Source organism: Charadrius vociferus, unplaced genomic scaffold (genome assembly GCF_000708025.1).
Source record: "Charadrius vociferus isolate BGI_N301 unplaced genomic scaffold, ASM70802v2 scaffold266, whole genome shotgun sequence".
Classification (NCBI taxonomy): Eukaryota; Metazoa; Chordata; class Aves; order Charadriiformes; family Charadriidae; genus Charadrius; species Charadrius vociferus.
The window spans coordinates 1,025,054-1,050,550 of record NW_009649114.1 but is presented as its reverse complement, the minus strand read 5'-3'; the positions used below and the strand labels follow the sequence as shown (position 1 = coordinate 1,050,550).

At 43.1% G+C, this 25,497-nt stretch overlaps 1 protein-coding gene across 2 annotated transcripts in view; it reads left to right on the top strand.

Moving 5' to 3' along the window:
• The window catches only part of SRGAP2 (SLIT-ROBO Rho GTPase activating protein 2), a 105,131-nt gene that overhangs the window by 21,238 nt on the left and 58,396 nt on the right, over window positions 1–25,497 (top strand). For both annotated transcript variants that reach the window (XM_009888209.1, XM_009888208.1), the window contains exons 2-3: window positions 14,678–14,870; window positions 24,315–24,477. In XM_009888209.1, coding sequence (XP_009886511.1) covers window positions 14,678–14,870; window positions 24,315–24,477 — 356 coding nt within the window. The remainder of the gene's footprint in view (window positions 1–14,677; window positions 14,871–24,314; window positions 24,478–25,497) is intronic.

Below are 25,497 nucleotides of genomic sequence, written 5' to 3'. Positions count from 1 at the left end.
ACAACAAAACCCCCCAAAACCAAACAAAATGCTCTACCATCTGTGGCATTTTCCTGAGACTGAGAAACACAGATATTCCAGGGCACTTAAATCTCTGGATAAACTCGCATGCCACTGAAGGACTTTTATAGAGCGGCGCTTCCTTTCTCTAATTCAAAGTGCTTTGTTCAGAGGGGGAGGATGGAGAGATGTCTTGAAGTAACCTGAACCTTAATTCACACTGAAACTGAGAATGACTGGCCCATAAAATAGTTGGCACTTGGAAGCCTCCTAGCTATTTCTAATATTTCTGTGCTGGGCTGTTCGGTGGGTTGGTTTATTTGGGCGTGTTGTTTTAACTGGCTGGTAAATGAACCAACATAAACATTCCTTGTAGCGAGGCTGGCGGAAGAGCCGAAGCCGAACGCTGTGCTCCCGGCTTCCATGTTGACCTTGGCTGGTGCTGTACGGCCCTCGTTCAGGGGCTGCTTTTGGCAGATGCTGGAGCTTCAAACAGTCAGGGTAAATAAATCACACCCAGTATCTGAATTGCAACAGTGAATGGGTTATGTGTGCTTTGGTTTCCTCCTGTCCAAATGGCTTTAATAAATTGTAATTTTTTTTTGGGGGGGGGACGGGACGGGACGATGTTTTCTATGGGCTGAATTATTTTTGTGGAATTGCATTAAGCAAATGAAAAATGAAGTGAGTTGCTAATCAGGGCCCAGGTAGAGCTCGAGCTGTGCGGAGGAGGCGTGATACGGCCGGGATCAGTCTACATGGGAAAATGAAAAAATGGCTAAACTCAGTATAGTCTTTGGGAGGTCTGGTCCAAAATAGAAGAAGAAAAGAGTTGTAGTGCAGATTCTGAGGGGTTTCGAACCACTGAAGATAAAATGGTGAGGTCAAATACTTGGGACTGGGAGCAGAGCGCTTGGCCAGGTGTGGAAGGTACTTAGGTGCAGCGTAGCGGTTGGGAAAGGTTCCCGTGCTCGCGAATGCGAGGGGAAGCCAGGACGTGCATCGAGAGATAGTCTTGTATATCCAAGTGACTTTCTCCCACCCTTTCTGTGAAATACACCATCCCTGCCGCGACTCGTGGTCGTGCCATCTCCCTGCTGACAGCTGAGGCTTGGGGCAGCTCTCCGGGCAGAGCCTCCCGTCGCTCAGATGGGCTCTTCCATTGCTCTGGGTATCGGCAGCAGAAGCTAAAATCCCCCCGATGTGATCTAAAGCGCACAGGTCCCGGTTGCAGGCCCTCCTGCGGGTGGAGGATGCTGAAGCAGAGCCTCCCTGCCTGTGCTCCCCCTCCTCGCCCTTTGGGGCATACAGAAGACACCCATTTCTCGCCCTTTTGCACAAAAAGGGCTTTTTCTTCCTGCTATTGGAAAACGTCTATGGTCGTCCATTTTGTTTTGGTTTCTGCTTAGAGGGAAGAGCTTTCTGATGTTGATGGGTGCTGAGTGACTTCAGTTTCCTAATGTGTTTTGGTTTGTTTTTTTTTAATAGTGGTAATTTTTGTTATCTAGGGGCTGAATTTTTCTGGAAACATCAAATCCCGCAAAGCTTTAACTTTTGTGCAGCTTTATTCAGATATTTCTAACAAGTGCGTTTGCTCTGATTTTGCCCGGTCTGTCAAATGCTCTGTAAGAGCAGGATTATTTCCTTCCCTCTGTCCTTGCTTCCGTCTGTTTGATAAAAAGGCTCCTTTTGACTTCTCAGAAGTGGAAGGAAATGACACTGGACAACACTCGGCTTTTCAGAGAACATGATGTCTGCTGTATGGATGCTTGATCTCTTTGTGGATTCTGTTATTTAATCAGAAAACTGGAAATCCAGATTACTGCCTGGCTTTGTGTCTCATACTCTGGCTTCAACTGATTCAAAGTTATATATATGTATTAAATTATATCTTATTCTTTTGACTATTAGTCATATTTCTACACGATCATCTTAATGAATGGCTCCAATTTGTGTGGTGGGTTGCATCTGTGTTTCTTTGGAAAAAGCTTTTTCTGACACGTAGGTGGTTTTCCCCAGAGGAGACCGGTGCGCAGCAGAGAGAATTTTAATTTTATTTTTATTGCAGAAGTTACCTACTGTGCAAAAACTAGGTAGAACCTTATACACCTTCCAAACAGTGTATGTGGTATGGTTTGCTTTTACTGAACTTTGAGTAATTTGTTGTAAAAATTGCAGCCATGTAAATGATTTCTAAGTGATAAAGTGTGCGTGTGTGTATGTAAAAAGGAGGAGCTGAGTTTTAATGTCAGTTTTCTGACAATGCACATGAAAAATAAGCATGACCTTGTTCCTGGTCTGCTTTAAGCTGCACTGATGAATGGGTGTTGCTGTAACTGACAACGAACTGATAGAAAAATGATGATTCACATAATTCGAGCTTTGCAGGCTCTGTCAAATACTAATTTCCCTCTTTACAAGAGGTGCTACAGAGTAAAATGTAAGTTCCTTTAAAGACAACAGTCCTCCACTTACACACCTGAATATTCGTAACTCTAAAGCCATGACTTCTGTGTTTCCTATGATTGTATAGGAAAAGCCCGCTTGGGGTACCTTTGCTTTTAGTGAGTATTCCTGGTTTAAACTTCTTAGAAATGTGAACAAAGACTGAGCCAGAAAGCAACAGGGAGACCGCAGCAAGATTTGTCACATAAACTTTTTTAGTGGTTTTAAATTAGGCTTATATCTGCTGGTTTTTAGGTGTGTTATACATGAATTAAAAACAATGCTCCAATTTGATTTCTTATGTAAACAGTTAAAACTGCTTTATCGTAAACTCTCCTGCCAGTTTAAAGAGGCATTACTTTGATTTTATGTAATGGTTTTGGTTTAATGGCAGGTGTTAGTTATTACAGTGGGGAAAATAAGAGGCTGCTCTGGTGGAAACTAGCTCTGTCATCAGTGTCCACTGGTACCGCAGGCAAATAACTCGGACCTTTTTGATCTTGTTGAAGTCATCCGTGAAATGTCTGTAATGATGCTTATTATTCACCTCTCCCGGAATGTTTATGGTTAATTAATAGTTCTCAAAACCTCCCAGAAACACGCACGGCAGTGTCTCTGCCGGGACTGACAGGGAGGCAGTGCCGACTAGATCGGGCTGCTCAAATATATTTGACTCACCTTGTTGCCTTCTTTGGACAGTCGTCTTCCTTCTCGATGGACTGAGCACCTTACCCGGTGTTCCAGCGGGGAGGGAAACAGGAACGTAAGGAGGAGGGCTGCTGAGATCCCTCATGGTTCACTTGTACAAGTCTGCGGGCTGCTGGCCTGCCGCTGCCTTGGGTGCGCGCTGGGTTGTTCGCGACCGACCAGGTGGGTCCATCCCTGCTGCGATGGGAGGGTCAGCCAGGAGCACGTCCAGCCTCGGCTCTCCTGGGGACCCTCAGCTACGGGAGTCGGGAGGCGTGCGAGGAGCTGGGAGGGTTTCAGATCTGATGTACGCTTTCGGACTGCGGCAGCTCCGACATGTGGTTTGTCCCCCTGAGAGCGAGGACCGGGAGAGGAATGTATTGGTGGGACCAGGGAAAGGTGTTTGTTTCCGTGGCGGCTTCAGGGGCCTCTGGAATAGCGGTACTAACCCAAGGTTATCTTTCTCTGTTATATAGTTACCGGATTTTAAAATGAAGCCTCATTCTGTTTGCTTTTTTTGTATCTTTAAGAAATATTCCGGGTAAATTGGTGTTAGTTCTTTAAAATGGCAGCTTAAACACAAAGCAAAGATGAAAATCATTGATGCCATTAAAAAACCAACCCACATTTGTCTGTCTTTCCCCTAGCTGCCTCAGACACCTGTGGAAGTTGGCAGTCTACTGGAAGTGATTCTGAAATTCAGTTTACTGTACTGTGCTTTAAAAGTGTTTACATGTCCCTTTTTGTTCCTCTTCATTTATTTCTCCATCACTTATGCATGTTAACGTGTTCGTTACCAAAGAGGGGAGGGAGGAGAAGAAATCCTGAGGTGAAATTAAATTAGACACCAGCATTAATCATTCCGTTTGTATCTCTAAATATACGACATAATTCACCAAAGGATCTTCCTTTCATTGAAGAGATTAAAACATGTAAGTCATAAATTGCCAGTTTTGTTCTAGTAGTTTTATTGATTTGAAAAATACACTTGGTGTTACTTTGCATGAAATACTTGTGTGTAAGAGTGTAACTATCAGGTCTTATGAATTGGAAAGATGTAATAATTTTCATATTAGTACTGCTTCTGGGTTCTTGCATCTCAGTATCTTCCAGCACTTCCAAACTTCACTTAACCTTTGGAGCGCCCTTGACAGATAGAGAAATGGAAAATTATAATGTCAGAGTAACTAAGTTTTTGCAGTAGGACCAAAGGCGGCTGGGAATTGGGTGTGGGGATTTGGTCCGTCCCTGGGCTGTTTTCCCAAGGAAACTATTAGCACTATGGAGGATTTCATGTGTCTGTGTGTGTATGGATTCTGCCTTCTCACCTATAGACGTTTCTGTGTATGTACGCATGTGAACGTCGCAGTCTAGTGATGTATAGCGTATAGTGAGTTTAATTTGGGATTCCTGAAGTGAATTGAGGCGGTAAGAACATACGGCAAATGCCAGAAATAATGATCACATTACACATTTCTGATGAATAATTCAGTTCAGTTTAGTACTGTTCCACCATTAAAATAAACCCCTCACAATATATGACAAAATGCAGCTGAAACATTTCAAGAAAAAAATTTGGAAGGGGAAAGAAGCAGTTGTTTCACTTCTGTTTTAATCACCACCGGTAGAGGAAATCTTAACGCTCATTAGAACAGAGACATATGTAACCTCTTGGGCTGGAGCTGTTGGTATTAAACAGCTCCTCTGCATTGTGTAGCAAAGGAGTGGACTTCAGGGGGAAGGACGGTGGTCATGAAGGGCTGCTGTGGGCTGCAAAGAGAAACTACTTCTAAAACAGCCCAGGAAAGTGCAGCAGAAATTATGAGAAGCAACAGTTGGGAGAAATATGCCAGAATTATTTTTCAAAATGAGAAGAAAAAAAAAAAATCCTTTCTCCTGACCCTAAAGTTCACCTGTCTGACTTAGAGTACTGACAGATTTGGGGCAATTAAAAAAAAAAAAAGGCGGGGGGGGGGGAAGGACACCCAAATATTTTTGAGCTCTTCTGAAAAAAGTTCTGCCCCTCTCACTCAAGGGGTGTGTTTTGGGGAGGGAGAAGCGAATGTTTCTGCAGCTTCTGGATGCTGTTTAGGCTTGAGGTTTACTACATGTTCCCAAAGCTCTCTATCAGGTATCCTTTATAAACAGAGAAAGTGAGGTACAGGCTTAATTATTTGTTGAAGGAGTAGGAGTGTTTGGAATGGAAATTAGTTGTCCCACTTGGACAATAGCAAGAGGCAGTGGCACTGCCGGTACCCAATGTCGCCTGCAAGGGTGGGTGTGTGAAAGCCCTGAGCAGGGCTGCGGGAGGCAGGAATACAGAATTTCTCTTTTAACTTCTGGTGTCAGGTGGGTAATGGCATAGACCGAGGCCGATTCTTCATCAGCTGAGCAGAACAGAGGTAACCAGCCCACTTTGTCTTTGTTGCATCGGAGGTGAAACCTCAGATAATGCTGATAATTCCGCATTTTACAATCTATTTTTTCAGGGTGCTTTTTTTTGTTGTTTGTGCAATGCATAGGAGAAGTACTAGCACGCTGCAGAAGGATGAAATGCAGAATGATCCTACATCTCCGGCTTCATGGCGATTTCAGACGTAGTTCTAGCTGCTCTTTTTTTTTTTTTCTTTATTTTTTCTGGATTTCTTTAATAACATACGGTTCTCTGAACTGCTTTCTGTAGAGCACACTCATGATAGCATCAAGAAATGGTTGAAGCTGGTCCTGTGCGGAGGTGCCCCACAGCCGCGGGCTGGGGGTTTCCAAACCGCGGGGCGAGAGCCGCTGCGCCCTGTGCTACCGCAGCTCAGCCGGGTCAGCAGCATCTTAACTCTGCTTTTGTCTCACAGACCTGTTCTGCTGTCTCTACCTGACGGATTTCCAGTCTAGAATGACATTTCTGTTGAAAGCATGTGCCAGCCTCTCCCTTTACAGAGGAATTTAACTTCCTTTGTGCAGCACGGAACACTGCAGTACAGCATTCTTCATTCAAATCTCCTCCTGTTTTGAAACGGAGAGCCATGGGTACCTGGCTCCCCTCCCTCCCTCTCTCCCTCTCCCCACGCCCAGGCGGCTCATTGCTTGCAAATGAATTAACCTGCTTTCTGAAGGGTGTTTCTGCACATTTCCCACACTTTTTGGTCACTCTGATTAATTCTTACGCTGATGCTCCCTAGGGAAGCCCAAGATGATTGCTGCTCATGAGCCTTCCCCAGACTTGATATTTCATTCCTCCATACTTTCTTGTGGTGTTTAAAATGTGAAATAGTGGTGTCAACAGCGCGCCGGACAGCACAGCCCGTGTTAGAAACAGAGGGTGGTCGGGGAGGAGTTGAACTGCTCTTCCTCAGAGCGTGAGCGCCTTGTGCAATACCCGGTGGAAATCCCCACTCCTGCCCTCGCTCCCAAAAAGGATCCAGAAACTTACAGTTTAGTGGTAGCCTTGGTTTCGTGAGAAATTGGGAGTAATTTGATTGAAAATGTGTCCAGCATGTGTTTAGCTTTATTCCTTACTGCATTTATTCCCTGTTGTTGACTTCCTATAACTGGGAGCGCACGTCCAGGCTCCGTGCACTGCTAACCACTTTTTTTTTTTGTAATTAACAGAGCACCGTTTGAGGAAAGAATCTTCTCTTTCTGGGAGAATGGTTTGAGCAGTCAGTGGGAGAATGTGATGAAAAATAATGGGAGAGTCCAGTGCTTCAGGGAGACTTGGTGTGCCCTGGGCCAGAAGGGGATAGGGCATTCAAAGCAGGAAAAAAAACCCTTGCAATAAAAATGTTCACCAAATTTTTGGCCAACTATGCAGGGTTGGCTTCGTCACCCTGCATGAGAGGAAGCCGTTCAAATAACTATTAAAAAGTTGTTTGGAGAACATATTATTTCAGGTTGCTTAATGGGCCCACAGCGATCTCTGCCTCCCAGAGCGAATGGGCACTGGGGATGCTCGTTACTGGAGGCTACGACAACATCGTCACCTCGAACTATTTTCTGAGTGCTGAAAATATGAAGTGGGGGGTGTGTGTGTTGCTTTTGATTACACTAATAGTCCATGTGTCAAAATGACTTTTAAATTGTTTATTACATAAATCCATGCTGCAAACCAGTGATAAAATGTAGTTTTACTACTTGCCCATAGTATTTTTCCAGCATTCAGAAAGTGGGAAAGCATAAGCAAAAGTTTGTCTGAGGTTTTTTTTTGGCTTGATGTCATTTGGGAGAAACCTTTAACTGAGCACGGACAATCCTAAAATAGCTGTGAAACTTCCTGTGGGCAGAAGTAGTTGTAACGCTCCTGCTGATTGCATGTAGGTTTTGGGGTTTCACTTACTTGAAATGTATTGATAAACTTGTATTTTTTTTTTGCATGAAGAGCTGTAGAACGTAAAAATATAATATTGCCTGATGTACTGAGACATGTTACCTTTATCAGGGTTTTTATGCTCACCATGGATTAGTTACAAAGATGAGGACTTTGTCTGCACTTGCGCGCGGGAGGAGTTACCCCCGCGCTGCTGTTGGAATTAGGGCAGTGAATCCCTGCGCAGGGTAATTTAATCTGGATTCTGTTTTTAAACATCCTCCCTGAAAAGTCAACAGCGTGGACTGTGTTTTGATAATAGCAAAGGAGAGTTTCATGGCTATTTCATTAGACAAAAAAAATCTAAATATTTAATTTGAATTCTGTGTGGATTAAATGCCTTGGTAACTTTGTCAACATGTTTAATTGCATAATTTTGAGCAGTTGCTTAAAAGCTTTGCAGATCTGAAGCCTTGCATCCGTTTGCCATCCGTGAAACGCAGATGAGTGGGTTTTTGTATGGGTATGGAAAACCGATGTATAGGCTTGCTGCGTTTAATGGGGTTCTAGTTGAAGGGTGCTTAAAGTTATAAAATTCCCAAGCTACCGGTTGTGATGGAGGCGTTACACCGCTGTAATAAAGGCAGAAGGCATCGGCTGCCTCGCACCTTTATGTGGCGCTTTTGTTGTGCCTAGAAAAGCTGGTAGACCCAAGTAATTAGTGATGCAAATATTTTATGATGTAGGTATGAAAATAAGAGTGTCCTCAATACTTCACTGAGACTACCTTTAATTTTTGCTTTTAAGCATGTCTCGCGTCCTCTTCTTTTACTTCGCTAATGTAGAACTTCATGCGCTCATCTTACACCTTAAAACAGTGTAATCAATCTGTATTAGAAAGAATTTCAGCTACTACCTCCCATAATTCTGTTAATATATTTGTAACTCTAAAGGGATTCCTGTCAATGTGTATTGCCCAATGCTAATATTTCTCAAATGGGTAAGGAATATCCTGGTTTTTAAAGGAAAATTTACCTTTTCCAGGGTGTGCAGTTTCTGACAGGATTATGAACCTGAATCTCCCTCCTGGCTCTGGTCGTAAACAAAAGACTGTATTTCCTCCTCTTATATCATTTTCACTTCAAAGCCTAGTTTTTAGATTACCAGCGAGATTTTTAAGGCTGTGATGATCAACAGCTTTCGGCTAGCAACGCAGTTTGTTCCATGAAATTCTCACTGTTACCGTATAAAGGCTTTTCTAAGTCACGAAACCTCAGCCATAGTCAGGGTTGTTGGGCTGGTGTCTATTATTTGTCACAGCCCTATTTGTAATCATGTACCAAAAAAAAATATTGAGGCTCTTTTCACAAAGCTACAAAGTCTTTCACTTCTGGAGTGCAGCCTGTCTTATATGTGATGGTAGGGGAAATGCGAACAATTCTTAGCAATTAGTAATGTGCTGGGAATATGTCAAAATATGTAATCCAAAGCATTCTCTCAAACGTATTTATATATTTAAATGGTTTTAACTTTTAGTCAAAGCTTTAGTGTTGGTTGTTTTTAATGTTTTGGAACTGTATGGAGGGTTAACTTCAAACTAATCTGTATTCTTAACCCAAACCTCCGTGGGATTGGCAAAGGGGCAGGCGGATGCTGTGCCGCTGGCGTTGAGGACCCGAGTGCGTGGCAGCTCTCAGGAGATGGGAATTTAAGGAACTCATCACAGGCGAGGCGCCAGATCTAAAATTACTGCTCCAGTCTTCTGTATGAAGTGGAGATTTTGCTCATTTTGGACTGCTTTGTCTTTCAGATGCTGCTGAGTAGCCTGAAAGATAAGATCGTGTTAGAGCTGTGTGTGCAATTTAATGCTTGGTGACTTCCAATCCTTCTGCGTAATTGCTTCTTACGTGCTGGGCGAGGGTCCTGAAAAGTCCGAGCCACATGCAAAGGTTTTGAATCTGCTGACTTCCACCTTTCCATTTGTGGTTTCATTCTGTTTTGCTTTGATTTTGATGTGCCTCCTTCTTGTATTGAGCTTATACGGCGTTGACGCGGGAGGAGGACCACTCCTCGGCCATGGGGGACCACTAAGCCAAGGCGAGAGCGCGGACGGTTTTGGAGTTCAGCTCTGCCAGTTGGAGCGGATTTGTGTGGGTGAGAGGATTGCTGTTTAATCTGGGCGGGAGCTGGGGGTTGGTGGTTCTGTTTTGTTGTCATCCCACTCCTTTCCCAAGCTTGTCATCTTTTTATATGGCATGGCGTTTGGGATAGGGGTGGGAACATCTTGAGAAAGCTACAGAGCAGATACTTGGAGATGTAGCTAGATACTGGAAAGCAGCTCAGGCTGCTTGTGCCTTCTGCTGGTACTCTGGGCTGTGCAGGCTGTGATTCACCGTGTTGCTATCCAGTTAGAGCAGTTAAAGCTTATCGCTGGGAAGAGTTGCAACCCTGCCTCGGGAGAGGATCCTGCTCAGAGCAGGAACATTGTTCAGTGTGCGTGAGATGACTGGGCAAGGAGGTCTCCTGGGTCTGAGTTCATCCTTCTAGCTCTGTACATGACCTACCAAAGAATGAACAAGTTGGTACAGAAATTCCTTTGTTTCTGTACTTCCAACTTTTTATAGTTTATAGGATGCTTAAGCCAAAAAACAAAATAATATCATTTTGGTAAATTCTTTTTCAGAAGCTGAACGTTGCGTGCTGTAGAAGAGCAAGGTATAGTTCCAGTCAGAGTGTATATAGCCGCCTGCTCTGAGCGCAGTTGTTTCATGATAGCATAAACTCCTGCCAGGAGCTTTGCAGAAACCATCTCCTGTTTGGTGTAGTCTGAGAAGTCCCCACTGTTCAGTAGAGGTCCATAGTCGCACCACAATTCTTATAATCTGCTCAAGTGTTAAAAAAAAAAATTAAAAAATCAGTTTTTAAAATTAAAACATAACCTACTAGTAATTTCATTTAGTAGATACTTCTCAAGATTGTAGGGCAGGAGTGTTTGGGACCCCTGAATAGTAATGTACCTCGCCACTCCTCTAGTTTAAATTTGCGGTGTCTTTCAAGCAGGAGCACTCAATTCATGAAGATAATCCATATTTTTTAAAGACATGACCAGGTATGGTGGTAGCTTGAAATGTTGTGTGTCTCTTAATTTGCCTATGATGGAAAGTACTGGTGATGACCTTTCGTGGAAGTATTAGAGGCACCATCGCTTAAATACCAGCATTTTATTCAGGGACAATTACCTCCATGATAATGCAGCATCATTTGTGCCTATCAATACTTTATATGCTTCAAAGTTTAAAAAGAAAAAAAAGTCAAATCGATTATAAATGTTGCGAATGACAAATGTGACTAAAATACAGAAGGTAGAAGATCTTTCCTTACCCTTTGAATTCATTAAAAACTAGTCGTGCCTGCTAAGTGCTACAGGGAATGTTGAAAAGGTAGCTGCAAAAAGGATAAAAGTAAAATTATGCAACTGTCTAGCATTATACAATACTCTGTCCCTCCGTGACCTGAGTGACTTTATGATCCGGTGATGGAAGTGAATAAATGGTTTGTTATAAATGGATGGAAAACTTTTCTATTGCTACTAGGGACGTTTTAATTATGTAGTTGTCAGCCACGTGAGCTTGGAATACAATAGAAAGGATTCTGCAATACAGGGCAAGGCTTAGTGTGAGAATAAGAATACCTGGTGTTTAATCCTAATTCTACTACGGGCATCCTGACCTTGAATTAGACGTGCTTATTCACCTTCAGGCACTCGAAGCATTGGCAGCAGGAGCACAGTCTTCAGGATGCTGTTCCTTGTCTTGCACCATCACAGTGGGTGGGATGGCGAAGGTCTTAAAGTTTTAGAAAAGGAAAGGAGGTGGAAGGCTTTTTGGTGTTTAAAGTGGCTGTTCACCTAATAACCTGTGCAAATTAAAAGATGTTAAAGCAGTGAATTCAAAACTAAAGTGGTTGTTGTGACTGCAGACTTAAAAAGGTCCTGTATAATACCGTGACCTGTGGGTCAGAGCACGCAGCCTCCGACTCTGCCGTGGTATGTTCTCAGAGTAAGTCCGAAAGAAAAAAATCTTTTGCTTGTGTAAGCAATGGGAAAACAAGCAGACACTTTATACTCTGGAAAGCCCAGTAAGCCTCAGGAAATTCCTGCATTCTTGATTTTATTTTGTGGCAAAGTACTGCGTGGTGTGTTTTTGAAAGATGAGCAAGGTTGCCCCTCTCCAGCCCAGTGCCACAGACTCGATAAGCTGGAGCTGAATAGCTTATTGTTCCCCTGCGGGCAGCCCCATCAGCTGTCACTGTTCCCCTCAAAAAACACTGAGTTTATTGATAAAGAAAAAGTGCTGATAGCGCATATAGCGCATTTCTTACTAAAGGAAAAGGTTACTAGTTCTTGCTGCTGTTTAGCTGGAGAGCTGTGTGTGAATTATCCCACCTTGAGAACCAAGAGCTTGAGCTTCGTTGTAGCTTTATAACTGAACTGCATGTGCTCCGCTGATCCTTCTAGTCTTTGAGAACTACTAGTTTTTTTGGAAGTTGTCCTTTGTAATTCTGCTTTTTCTTCTGGAGCTAGTTTCTCAACCAGGAATGTGACTGATGGAGGATGTTAGAGTTACCAGGTCGTTGCCCGGGTAAAAGGTCCATCAGTTGTAGTGCAGAGAAGGGTAGGTGGCCACACAATGGTCTGTCTACACACCTGTCTGAGCCATATCTGGTATTTCCTATTCCTATCCCAATCCTCTTTTTAAACATGGTCCCTACTGTTCATCCATGCTAATAGTGTAGCTGACTTTTTCTGAGAAATAACACTGTTTGATCAAACCCTAAATGCAGAAATTCTGTGCCTCGTGCTTTATCTGCTTAGCAGAAAATGCCACATGTGCTCTGCTCAAGTATTTCCTTCGTGTAGTACCTTTTAATGGGTCTAGGAACTAAGCCATGGCTTATTAAAATCAACGTCTTTGCCCAATGACATCTTAAAAGGTCATAGAGTTGTTTCTATGTTGGGACCATCCCTTTTGTTGAGGAAAGGGTGGAGGAGAAGACACAAAGGGAGGAAGAGCTTTCCTTTCTTGCTGCGAAGGATGTTCTTTCGTGAATGTCAGAGCTGCAGATGAGTGTTAGGTTAAGGACTAAGCAGCTTGGTTCATTGCACCAAGGAAACACTCTTACTGTGCATTTTGGTGCTATTATCGTCTGGCTGCCTCACCTTCGTTTCTTTATGAAAGTCTTAATGACAAAGCCAGAGGTAGAATGGGGTTGTCTTGTTTGCATTGTATGGGACTAACCTGCCACTCATACAGAGTTTTGCAAATCCATTAGTAGTTTTGTAATTGGGGATTGAGCTGAATGGAGGAGATATATATATAATGTATGTATGTATGTGTATATAGCATATGTTGAGCATCAAGCAGCAAATTTTTAAATAAGTGCTAGCAGATCTAATGTGCGTAACAATTTGTTCTTTCCCTGTGTGCCCTCCCAGCCCCTGCTATCCCTGAAATACTTTTGCTACCTGGAACCAAGCAACCAACAAAGAAACCTCACAAACTTGCAAGCAATGTAATAGGCAGGTTTTACCTATTGTTGCTCATGCCTCCCCGTGCCGCCGTCCCTGCGGACGCAGGGTTGTGCCCGTGCCAGCGCTGCAGGGTAGAGGTTCCCCATAGCCTCCTGCGGGTCAGTTCCTGCAGCGCCGTCGCAGCCAGCGGCAACCTGCACCCGTCCTGGGCTGGAGAGGGATGTGTTGTGGGTTTTGGAGTCCCTACAATAAAGATGTATGCTTTCTTCGTTGCAAATCCTGGACCCCCTGAAACTGTTCCCGCGGATGTGAGCACAGTTCAGGGCAACTGATACTCATAGTGCATGGCAAGAGTAAAGCGCTTGGAGGGCCAGATGGGATGCTTTTTCTGGGCAAAGGGACAAGCACAGCAAGGGGGTCAAGCTGGCCTCTATTATTACGTATCTCAGGAATTAGCAATGAAGTAGTTGATTAAAAAATGGCATTTGGAAAATGATACTTAAGCATCTTCAGTTGTGGGTGACTGCAGTTGCAGTGTGTAGATACAAACAAAGCTGTGAATACTCAAGACCTGAATGTTACTTATTTTATTGCTGATTCCAAATTCAGCTTGGAACAACCTTTGGAAAGAGCAGCAATAACAGTCTAGCAATAGCAGGCATCTCTGAAGTTTGAGTGCTCACAGACCTTTAGATGAAAGTGCATATATTATTTTCATGTTGAGTTTATTGCCACTAGAAAAGCCAAAAAACCTCTACTCACTGAATAATTCTGCATTTTTAGGCTGAGAGTCTGACGTGCTTCTGCTATGTTTTCTTGCCCCGTTTGACCATGAGCAAGTCATTTCGCTATTCTGTCCCTCAAATTCAGACTCAGTAAGACAGGGAGAAGAGCACCCTGGCTTAAAGGGCTAATGTGAGAAGTTTTCATGTTTGTAAAATGTTTGAAAACTATTTGTAAAATATCGTGTTATTACAAATAGATTTAAGAAGAAATAATTATGTATAATAATAATAATACTAACACTTATATCTGTGTGATTTATGGGTCCTTTAGACATAGATAGGTTACTTGCAGATATATTTTTTTTTTTTTTTAAATAGTATTCCTGGAGATAATTCCCTAATGGGAAGTGCTGTCATGTTGGCTCTTCAAAGGGGTGTCTTTATCTGTTTCGATGGTTTGGTTTATAATGAGAGCTGCACAGCTGGAGACTTGGTAACTAACTGAATAATCCAAAACTGGTGCCTTTGGGGAGTGCCCCAGTATGCGCAACGTCTTGTTTCTGCATCAAGAGTAGTCTGCAAAGGAATTTGATAGAAATTCCCTGAAGTGATTTTCTGAGCTGACGTGGGGTATTGCAGCATTCAGCCCTTTTTCCAGACAGAGATTCAGTACATTTTTAGGCAGTGACCACTTCTTCTTGATGCCAGAAATGCACTTGACACTTGTAATTGATGCACTCTGCAACAGGAACACTTTGCTTGTAGATCTCTGCACCGAACTGCAGGTTATTGGATGGTTTTCCTGCGACCGGTGCCTCCGAGATGCAATTGCAATCGTCTTCTGTCTGCAGATATAGTTAATCATAATGGAGCTTTGCTGACATATCACTAATGAGGGAACATATTTTTAACTATATTTTACTGGAGAATTTTTATGGTGTTTTCTGTAATGGGATTTTGTTTAATCTTTAGTGCTTTTATTTGTTACAGAGATCCGTGCCCAATTGGTAGAGCAGCTGAAATGCCTTGACCAGCAGTGTGAGCTTCGGGTCCAGTTACTGCAGGACTTGCAGGATTTCTTCCGCAAGAAGGCAGAGATTGAGATGGATTACTCGAGGAATTTGGAGAAGTTGGCTGAGAGATTCCTGGCTAAAACTAGGAGCACCAAAGACCAGCAATTCAAGTAGAGTATTTGCCTTTTGTTTCTGCCCTTTTTTCCCCTCTAGATGTGGTTGCAAGGATAGGAATGCAAAAAGAGAGCCAATATAGTGAATATAGGTACCAGCACTGTTGTGAATGTCAGAATAAAATGTTTCCCAAGTTTGTGTTAAACACAGAACCCATTTCATGTTCCTACATAGCCTGGTGGTTAGCTTCATTTCAGTAATTCCTGGTAGGTCATCTGCTGTCAATAGGGAATGGAATGGTAAAAACTTGCATGTCTAAAAAGGGTGATTTTTCTTGGGAAGGTGGGCAAAGCTGTACACCAAATTTGATGGGCAAAGCCAAGATCTCCTTCAGTGTCAGTGGCTTTGGTCTATTTTTTTTTTCAGAGTAACTGTTTCTAATCTGTTACATGCTGTGATTTGCCATTGAAGCACTCTTTTCAATGTCCTTCGCATACTCAGTGTAGGATTTACGTGTTATATCTCTACTACTATCACTTCTAAAGAGTAGAGAAATACAGAAATACGGTCAATGGCACTTCCAAATAGAGCTGTGCCATTTGGGAAGGGGAATCCCTAGATACTAAACTGGTGGGACTCGATTAAAATGTCAAGATGTCCTTATAGACAATCATCTCACCTGCTTGAAACATTATTTACAGGTAGGTCTGACCATACTGCTTTGGTCGTTCCCTGTTTAGCTGTTCGAGTTGGGATGATCAAACGTGCTTCGTGGATTTAAAACCTTTTGATTCCCTACTGATTCCTGCCTGGAGGAAGGGACACAGGGGCTTTTTTGGGAAGGGGGACATAGGAGAGGACCTGTGGGTGAAGAAGGGGCTGGTGCAGGCTGCGTTGCATGGAGACATCAGCCCAGTGAGGAGGAGGACAGCACAAAGCCACAGCGGCGGGGCTGCTGTACTGAAGTCTGGGCAGCGCACAGCCTTCTCGGGTTTTGTTGTCAGGGTAGCAGCTGGGGAAAACACCGAGCAAAAGCAGCATTGGGGTCTGAATCATTTCTGCTTTGGACAGATTGGTCTGAGAGGATCCATCTGGGTCTGCCTCCGCCCAAAGTGCAGTGTCACTTTTAGCATTGTTTGGGTTGGGCCATTATCTCTTGTTTTTGTTTTTTCTGTTGCTGTGTTTGGAGGGATATGGGGATATATCATCATTCCTTTTCCACTAGAAGCGCTTTTTGTGAAAGCCATTAAGTAGGCACCATTTTTGTTTCCTTTCTGTGCAGCTTTGATGTCATTTACTTTAGTTCTCAATTAAAACGCGCATTGTGCTGCATTGTCGGGAAAGCAGGACTCCACAGCATAGCCATTTGACAGGTTGGAGAAGAGTTACTCTGCATATCTATAGAGCTGTAATTGTCTTAAGTTATTATTTTCTTTTCCTTTACAGTGAAAGTGTGCATATTCTGCACATGCCTTTAAGATGGCACTAAAGAAATGATGTCTTGAACTATAATTTCCCTCTGCATTGTGATTCGTTTTTTTCAGTTTATTTTGTTCTTACTCCTGGTGAAAATTGAGGTGATTTCTTTTATATCACATATGAAACATCACATCGGCAATGCTGTTGTATTCATCTTTCAGTTTGATATTTAGAGTGGAAGAGATTTTTGATGTGGAAGTTTTTACGACAGTTGTGCAGAATCCTACATGGTGTCATGCTTCATGTGAATTAAACATGCTGGCTGTGATACTGCAGGTTTTTTAAAATTGGCTTGTTTCTTGGTTCTAATGTATTTTCCTCACTGACCCCTGCCCCTGGTTTTTGACCTGTTTGTACTTTAGATAGGCTTTTTAAAGTTGGACCTGGACAAAGTTGACCTCAAATATTCTAGCTATTGAGTGCAGCCTGAATTGGACAGGTCATTTTATCAGCATGTAAAATGTTCACTTGAATTTCTGAATTATATGTCCGTGCTTTTCTGGTCAAGTCCAGGCCATTGCCCGAAATACTCCAAAACCTGTTCCTGAGCATCCGTTTCACTTTGCTTTGCAGGGGGAGCTAACACTCCTCTGGCTCCTGAGCTCTCTTCCATTAGCAGCAGGTAACTCCTGGCAGAAAAGCATCTTGTTCTTGGACTATGTTACTCCTGCAGGGTTTGAGTCCCAAATATGCAAGTCATTAATTTGGTCAAGAGTAGGAATAAGGGGAAAAAATAACTCTGAGGCTGCTGGGTCTGTGGGCAGTATTTGTCACAGCTCACGGTTGTAAAGCTGTCTGTCCTGGGCAGCTCCGTCTATTACTCGCTTGGTCGTTTCTGTCTGCTGGCTCTAACATTCAGAAATGTGTCAGAATACCACAGGGATCAGTAAGGAAGCAATTCCAATTATAATTACCTATCCCCGACACGGCTCTGTCTGAATAGTGAAGAGTAACTTTGCCGGTATCTTTTCTGTAGACACTGAAGCTGTAATCCCATTTGGAAGCCCCCAAAAGACCATTTGATCAAAGCCAACCATCAGATCTGTCCTCCTGAGGAGCCTGGTATTACATGGCTACGAGATGTGCGCAGGCGGGTGGCTACTCTGTAATTGCCTGGCTGTGACCCTATAAATATACAGTAATAGCATGTTCTTTCGATAACATGATAATTACATTTGAAGGTACCATATCATTCAGTGACTGCTTACCATGTCACTTGCTGTTTTTAGATCTCATAACACACTGTCAAGGAGGAAATCTGTCAGGCAGTAACCCTGTAATTTGCATGTGCTTTCATACTCAATAGCTATTATGTCATTGCCAAGTTGTTCCGAATGTGTTCATTTAAGGGAATGCTGTCAAGGGCAGGAGGCTTCGGTCTGACCCTTGAATTGGATTGTGTGGCTTCCTCCACCGTCCGTCTCCACGCTGGTAAAAGCACACGCTTACAAGAGCCATGTGAGGTGCAGGCTCGTGTTGGGTTTCTAACAAACGCCTTGCACGGGGTTTATTTTCCTTAGATGTGGCTGCATCAGAGGGGAGGTTGATCAGGTGGTTACGTTTTCCATACGGGTTTTGAAATGTAGGTGGTTGGGTCTTGGCAGCAAACTGTATAGTCAGTGATGGACTTAAAGGGTGCTTGCACACCGCCCAGTTTGAAGCTAGCTTCACTGGAGCGTCTTAAAATGATTTGCAGAGGTAGGTGTATGTTATTCTCATTTTGTATCTCCGAAGAAGGGGAACATATTGGTTTAGCCAAGGTGACACACGAGTTGATGACAGTTGGATATATCCCAGGTTTTACTTGCTTTTAACTGCTCTACCATGGCTGTTAGACCTCACTTTGCCTATTCTCTTTTAAATGTGTTTTTTCAATTAGATCAGACTATTAAAGAGAACAGTCATAAAATATGTATATATTTGGTAAGGCTTCTTTAGTACCCATTGGTGAATATCCTTGCACAAGATGTAAGGACTGGAGGGAAAAAAAAAAAAAAAGGCATTTCACAGCCCAAGTTGTAACAAGAACTTGTTGGTCCCAAGTTCAGTATAGTTATCGCTCTTAAAAGATCTGCCTAACTAAAGGTCTCTCGGGTAGCGGTTAATCCAGGCACCCATCTCAGCAGGCATCCGTCTTGCCTGTTGGGTCTCGGGGGTCCCTGTGGGCAGCGGCGCTGGCTGTGGGTCTGACACCCATCCTCGGAGCAAGGCTCTGCCCCGTTCCACTGAAACCCTGGCACCTTTGACTCCAGCCTTCAGTTCTCCTAGTTCATGTCATTTTGTTCGGAAGGCATTCACCTATTCAAATAATTAGTTAACAATGTAAAAACCATGGCAAACATCGAGTGATTCCTTTCAAGGGAGAAATTGAGAAAAAAAAAGAGGGGAAAAACAAGAGGGGGGAAAAAAGAAAAGACAATGCTATTTTAAGGCCATGTTTTAAATCAGAATAATCTTTGGAAGTAGGATACTGAGTAGCAATTGTCAGCTGGAGAGCTGAATGTCCAGGATATCCCAGCGTGAAATTCAGATGGCTTTCTGGCAGCCTTTGCCTTGAAGTAGAAGATGCAGAGTAAGTCTGGCAACCTTCAGGCTGAGCACTTGTAAACAACAGATGTTCATAACTGGAATCTTTTGGAAGAGAAGGGCAGGGAGCAGCGTGTATGTCCATGCTTGTAATTCTCAAAATTTACAGTTAACGCTGAGCTGTGTCAGGAACACTTTAAGGGGAAATCAAACGTTTGAACGAGCAGCTTTCAGAGAAGTTCAACTTTAGGGTTTTTTTTTTAAAATGAAGTGATTTCTTTAAAGGAGAAAGGCTGTGAAGGAGGTATCAACAAAAGCATTTGGGTCACACAGACTTCAGTTACCTTGCTGTTGTTGTTATTTTATTTTAATTGATAAATATTTTCATAGGCTATTTGAGCTGTAATTCTTTTTGATGGAGCCAAGTCCTGAACATTTGTTTCTAAATCTTTCACATAACAGTATTTGGAAGATTTTTCTAAGCGTGAAGCATTTATTTATTCAGAGACCTCGTTGAACCCAGAGAGCTAGGGATACATGACCAGTGCCAATTGATGTAAAACCCCAGGGAGGATCTTTGTGGTGTTTTTCATCGTACCAGTGATCCCAGTATCACACTGTGTTGGTTGGTGTGATTGTAGCTGCTCTTATGGAGCACACGGCAGAGGACAAAATTCAGACAGGTTGGAAAAACTATATACAGAAACAATTATGTCTCTGCTCTAACACTTGGTCTAGCTCTAGCTCTGGTGGTTCGCAGGGTAGACTTGACAGTTGCACAGATCTGAAAATCACTTTTTCACCTCTCCTTTCACCTCATCTCTCATTTTAGCAGGCGGTTCAGGTGAGCGGGACGTGAGGGCAGTCCTGCGGAGCCTGCGCCCTGCGGATTTCGGAGACCCGAGCTGGCGGGTCGCTGTGAGTTGGGCAGGGCGGTAGGGGCAGGGTGCTCCGCAGCCTCTCTGCTCTCGGGATCCTGAGCGCTGCTTCAGGAGGCACCGGGGCTGGAAATGGCGGTCGCAAACCTCTGGGAAACAAATCCTGAATATTTTGGAGCGGCAGGGAGGTGGAACAGGAAACTTCAGGTTTTGTATGTACCACCGGGAGACTTGCTTTAAAAACTTCCATTCAAAGGAAGGATGGTTGGAGAAGTCTTCTGTTCACATGGATGATGGGATGTGCCTATATTAATGTAAATGTTTCTCTCTTTCTATTTAGAATATTTTCATTCTCATCTAACTCATTTCTTCGTCTTGTGCTCCTTACGGAAACCCAATATTGCTATTGCTGGTTTGTCGGTGTGGGTTTTTTTTTTTGTTTTGTTTTGAATCGGGGGGGTAAGAGGTTTGTTTTCAGATAATTTTTCTGCTGTTGCTCTGAACAGGGTTACCTCACAGTGCCCCACTAAGTGTCGCTGGCCTTTGTCGCTCTCTCCTGCTTGCCTTAAAGCAGATAAATCTTGGATTGTCTGTGGGTTGCTTGTATGAATGAGTAATTTAATTAAGACATTTCAGATACTTGGGACTCAATCTTCCCTTCTCATCTTTTGAGACCGACTGAAACCTTTGAAGTGGAAGTTGCACAGGACCCGATCAAGATAACACCCAAGAAACCACAGAGCTTCATACTTTGTGGTTCCTTAAAAATCTGTGCACAACTTCCTCTTCCTGCTCCCAAACACCCTTGATTGCTGTGATCTGGCGTAATTTAGGCTAACCTAAATAAACTCTACAGATTCACTATCATCACACGATCTTTAAAGGAGTATAAATTGTGCTTGAAATGAACCTGGGTCTTGGCATCTTCCTCCTCCTCCTCCTCCTCCCCTTGTGGGGGAAGTTTGACTCAAACAGCTGTTGTGAATGTGAAATCGCCAGCACTTTGGGAAAGTTCATATCCAGGTCCTAAAGCTTTGGGTTGATCTCATCAATTTTACTTCTTAATGGTGAATAGTGACTCCAGTCATTCTGCAGAATCAGTGGAAACTGAGCTCACTCTTGATTATACCCAGCGGTCCCTACTGCTGTTTTTCTTCCCTTTTTCATCCCTCCTCTGTGGTGACATGAAACTGGAAGCAGAATATATTTGCCAGCTCCTTTGAGAATTGAAATGGTTAATGAAAATCGCAATTTGCTTCTCTGCCATCTGCTTGTGGTTATGATAGAAAAGGGTCTGTTGTAAACAGTTGTATAACTTCTGCTCTGTGTTGTGAAAACTGTTGCCATGTTCTACCCCAGAAAACGCTGCGTTTTTAGAGGTGCTTCAACAGTTAATGTGTGTGTAGTTTTAAAGGCTACTTGGAAGGTTTGAAGCAAGTAACTGCCTCTTTCCTTTTCTGTTTCATTTCGGTCTTAAGGCCTGCCTTTATCTGCTTTTTGCCAGTGCTAGGAAAATTGTCACTAGAAAATAACGAAGGAGAGTTTTTTGTCTCGCTTCCTGTGAAACCCTTGCCGTGCAAGCACTGAACCTGTACAAAAGCAAGACAGACGATTTTAACAAGGTACTGAAGGGGTTAGTGAAACCAACAGCACGAAATTAAAGGAATTTAAGTGCAAAATCCCGAAGCGTGCAGTGCTGTGGTTGCAGGAGGTTGAGCTCAGGGTGCGGCGCTCGCTGCGCAGACCCGAAGGTGACAATCCCGGTCGCGGATTGGAAGCATGTGGGGTTGTGATTATTTTTTCCTGCAGGATGGCCTTTCATGTCTAACCACACGGAGTGTGTCAACAACCCATCTGGCGCCATTAGACACCAGCAATTTTACTCACCATACTTTTCATGGGCTCTTGGTATTCCTGCTATGTGCTGCCTTAGAATAGCTCCGGGTGTTGCGGTAGGGCAGCCTGGACAGCTGGGGATTGTCCAGTTAACTATTGCATCTCTTCTGGTTCCCATTTGGGGCTTCAGTTTTCTGTGGAAAGCAAGGCACTCGTCTCGTGCTGCTCTCTGGTCCCTTTCGTGTATTCTTGTCTATAATCATAACTCTTGGTCCTTGTTGCTCCCAGCTCTTCCAAGCTGCTCCTCAAGGTGGGACTGGATTGACACCTCACTGGGGGCATCCGTGATCAGGCAGGTGCTCTTTGTGGAGTAGAGAGCAAAAATTCATAACAAGATGGAGAACGCGATGGGAGATATTAAGGATCAAACCAGCAGAGTGTTTTTGGGTTGGCAGTTGGTGCAGATGAATGGTACGAAGTTTGAGAAGGCAAGTTAGCAGGCTGCACGCAGCTGGGCTGCTCCTGGCTGCTCCGGGGAGATCTGCGGCTGCGCTGGTCTGAGGAAAAGAGTGAAGCAGCAAAGTGATGAAGCAGTAACGGGCTGTTAAGGGTTTTGAGCCAGGATTTCGAGCAGCTAGACCAAGATCAGCTGGTGGAGAGTCTTGTTCCTAAGTTTCATTCCCAGATTTTTCACAGTAGTTGATTAATTTCCAGTTGCTGCAGCTCTTCCAGTTTAGAGGGCAAATACTGTGTAATGTACTTTTATATCATTGGCATAAAGGAGCAAACCAACCAACTTCCGACATCTTTTAATACCATCCTTCATAAAAGTTCTCTTTACAACCATCTACAATACCATCTTAGTTAGTTTGCTTCCCATGTTCTAACTGAACCAGTTTGTCTGTTGGTGCAGACGGTGTGGACACCTCCGACCCAGCTCCTTGGAGCAGCTCTTTCTGGAGACGCCTTTCCTCCTCCTGCCCTCTCTTTAGTGAAAGAAAGCTTGTCTCACCTAAATAAAAAAAAATCACCAACACCTTAATGTGTGTATTACCTTTTCTCATGGTGGCAGTTTTTATCTGTGTCTCGGCAGGAGTCAGAGCTTACGGCTCCTTCTCACGCGTGTGCCCTTCACGGGCTGGCTGCAGCCTCGGCGGTACCCGTAGATTCACAGTTCTATTAGTCGGGTCCTGCAGTTACTGATTAGCTCTCTGGCATATTAACAGAACAAACGGTATGCTGCAAACACTGATTGCAGATCGGGGGGGCAACTATTTGATTTATATAGCCTAACATCTGGCAGTTTCAACCTTGCACAGTTCTGCATTTTCATCATTCCATCTGGTTTTGCGCGTCAGCAGTATCTGCAATACAGGACACTAGAGTAGGTAGGAAAATACTGTCTCTAAATAAAATCTATGCATCTCACACTTTCTTTTCTTTTTTTTTTTATTTTTTTTACTCGAAACAGCAGGAGACCCGAAAGCCCAGAATCCTTTTTATACCCCCTCCCACTATACACACACACTCCAGACCTTGAAGCAGTCCAGATCACAAGCTGCAGTCATTTCCTGAGCTTTTCATTTTTTTAAGGAAAAGAAACAAAGCATCAAGATCAGCTGTTCTGAAACTATTCTTCTTTATCTAAAATTATCCATATTGCACTACAAATCCAACCGTTGATGTCAAGAAGGGTAATGAAAATCTGCCATGGCTTAATTTTAATGTTTTCACAATGTCAGACATTTCTTGTGGCAGAGATTGCTGTCCTTTTAAGTGCAGAATATTCCTTTTTTCAGTTGAAATTAAACTGCGTTTCTTTTATGAGGAAAGAAATCTGATATAATTGCATACAGTAATCAAGAAGAGCTTTGGCTTTCCACCAAGGATCTGACTTTCTCTTTTCTAAATACATATTATTGTACTGTAAACAAATGACAAACAGATCTAGAGAGAAGTAAATGATGTAGTTAAGACTACACCTGGATCTGCCAGTTCCAAACACTGCTGCGGGGCTGCCGGAGGACCGTGCAAAATCACTGCTAATGTCCTTGCTTTCATCTGGTATGAAATGGTGCCTTAAGAAATTGCTTACTCCTTTCAGTAGATGACATGTTGATCCAAATAAACGGAGGTTCCTCTCATCCCCCCTTTTGCCCTTTGTATTGCTTATTTGCAGGGTGCAGAGTCAATCAGCCATAATAAGGTGGAGAAAGTTCAAAGATGAGAAAATAAAGCTTGTCGTATGAATGTCGCTTTCTCTTTTGCTCAGGACAGATATAGATGCTTGCACATAATCGTTTTTGTACATGAAACATAACATTTTGTTTCCTATGCAGATGCTAGTTAGCTAACTGGATGCTTGAAATCTTTTTATTGTGGTTAAGTCGCAAATGCCTGAGACTGCGCTGTGAAACCTATTGTCAGAGACCGGAGCCATCGCTCTCCCTCAGGCACTGCAATTTATGCACAAATTCTTGGATGCAAAAGAAAAAATTAGAGCCTACATTTGGCTTACTGTAGCTTGCACTTGCCTGATCTGCTTGTTGGGGGATAAAAGCCCGTGGCCATGTGAATGTAATCCTGTGTAATCGAGGGCATGTTTTCTGTATGTGCAATAGCCATTTTAGAGCCTTTCTCTGCTCTCCTCTCCCTCCCAGAACCATACGTGCTGTGGCTGGGTTTCTTGCATTTATAGATACAGAAGATCATGAACAGAATCGTTTTGTCCACTTTAGGTAGTCCTATCCAATTCTTGTTTCTATTTTGTGTCCTTTATAGGAAGGATCAGAATGTGCTATCACCAGTCAATTGCTGGAATCTCCTGCTAAATCAAGTGAAGCGGGAAAGCAGGGATCACACCACCCTAAGTGACATCTATCTCAACAACATCATCCCGCGCTTTGTCCAGGTCAGCGAAGATTCGGGGCGCCTGTTCAAGAAGGTAACTGAGTGCTAGAACGCATGTCTTTTTGTTTGGCCTTTCTGAAATACAAAGTTTTAGCTATTACTTCTGGTGGCTTGATTTACTATTGACTGTGCCTAACACACGCTGGGGTTTTTTTTCCTCTTTGTGGATTTTTCCTTTGTGGGAGGTGTCCAACCTGGGCAGGGGGGTTGGAACTAAAGGATTTTTAAGGTCCCTTCCAACCTAAACCATTCTGCGATAACTGTGCTTGACTGACTTCTGATGTCTTTAGTTATTTTCTTGTTCTGGTGTTTTAGGATTTTCCTGAAAGTGATTAGTTGAGTTTCATTGGTCTAAATTTAGGCCATGTTTTCTTCCTCTTCACCTGCTTGCAGTTTTGTATGCATTTTAAAACTTTGGTTAAGTAAGCAGAAACCCTTCAGATCTTCAACTCTGAATATAATGAACAACAACTCTCCAAAGACAAATTTGTACCTGTCTCAGAGGAGAAACTACTGTTAAAAGAAAAAAACAGGGAGAATTCCTACTTTGACATATAATAAAAGGACGTATTGTCCTTCTCTGGAAAAAGGAGAAGATGCAGCTGAGGTCTCTTTTGTTAGCTTTGTCCTCTTTCTCTCCCCTTGATTTCCACCTGGAAAAAAAGGTGGGACAGCGTGGGAGGATATGTTTCTGTTAAGAATCTGTTCTTCCAGTTGAGGAAACACAATATGGAAGCTTTGAAACCCCTATTAAATGGTAATGCCTAGTCTCTTCAGAGATTTGTCAATGGCTGTAACATCTGCTAGTTAACATGTTAAAACATTGCAATTCTAACTTTGAAAGCATTTTCTCTTCCACCATCCCCCCCCTCCCAACGTGTCATGATCTTGGAGAGTTATTTCTACTACTGCAATGCCTGGAGAAGGCAGTTGCAGAAGGACTCCAGCTTTCTACAGAGTACTTTTGTGGAGACGTATCCTAAATCACATTGCCTCTGAGAGAGAAAGGGAAGAGGAGCATTTTTGTTTAAAAAAACCCCTCCTACTGTACTTT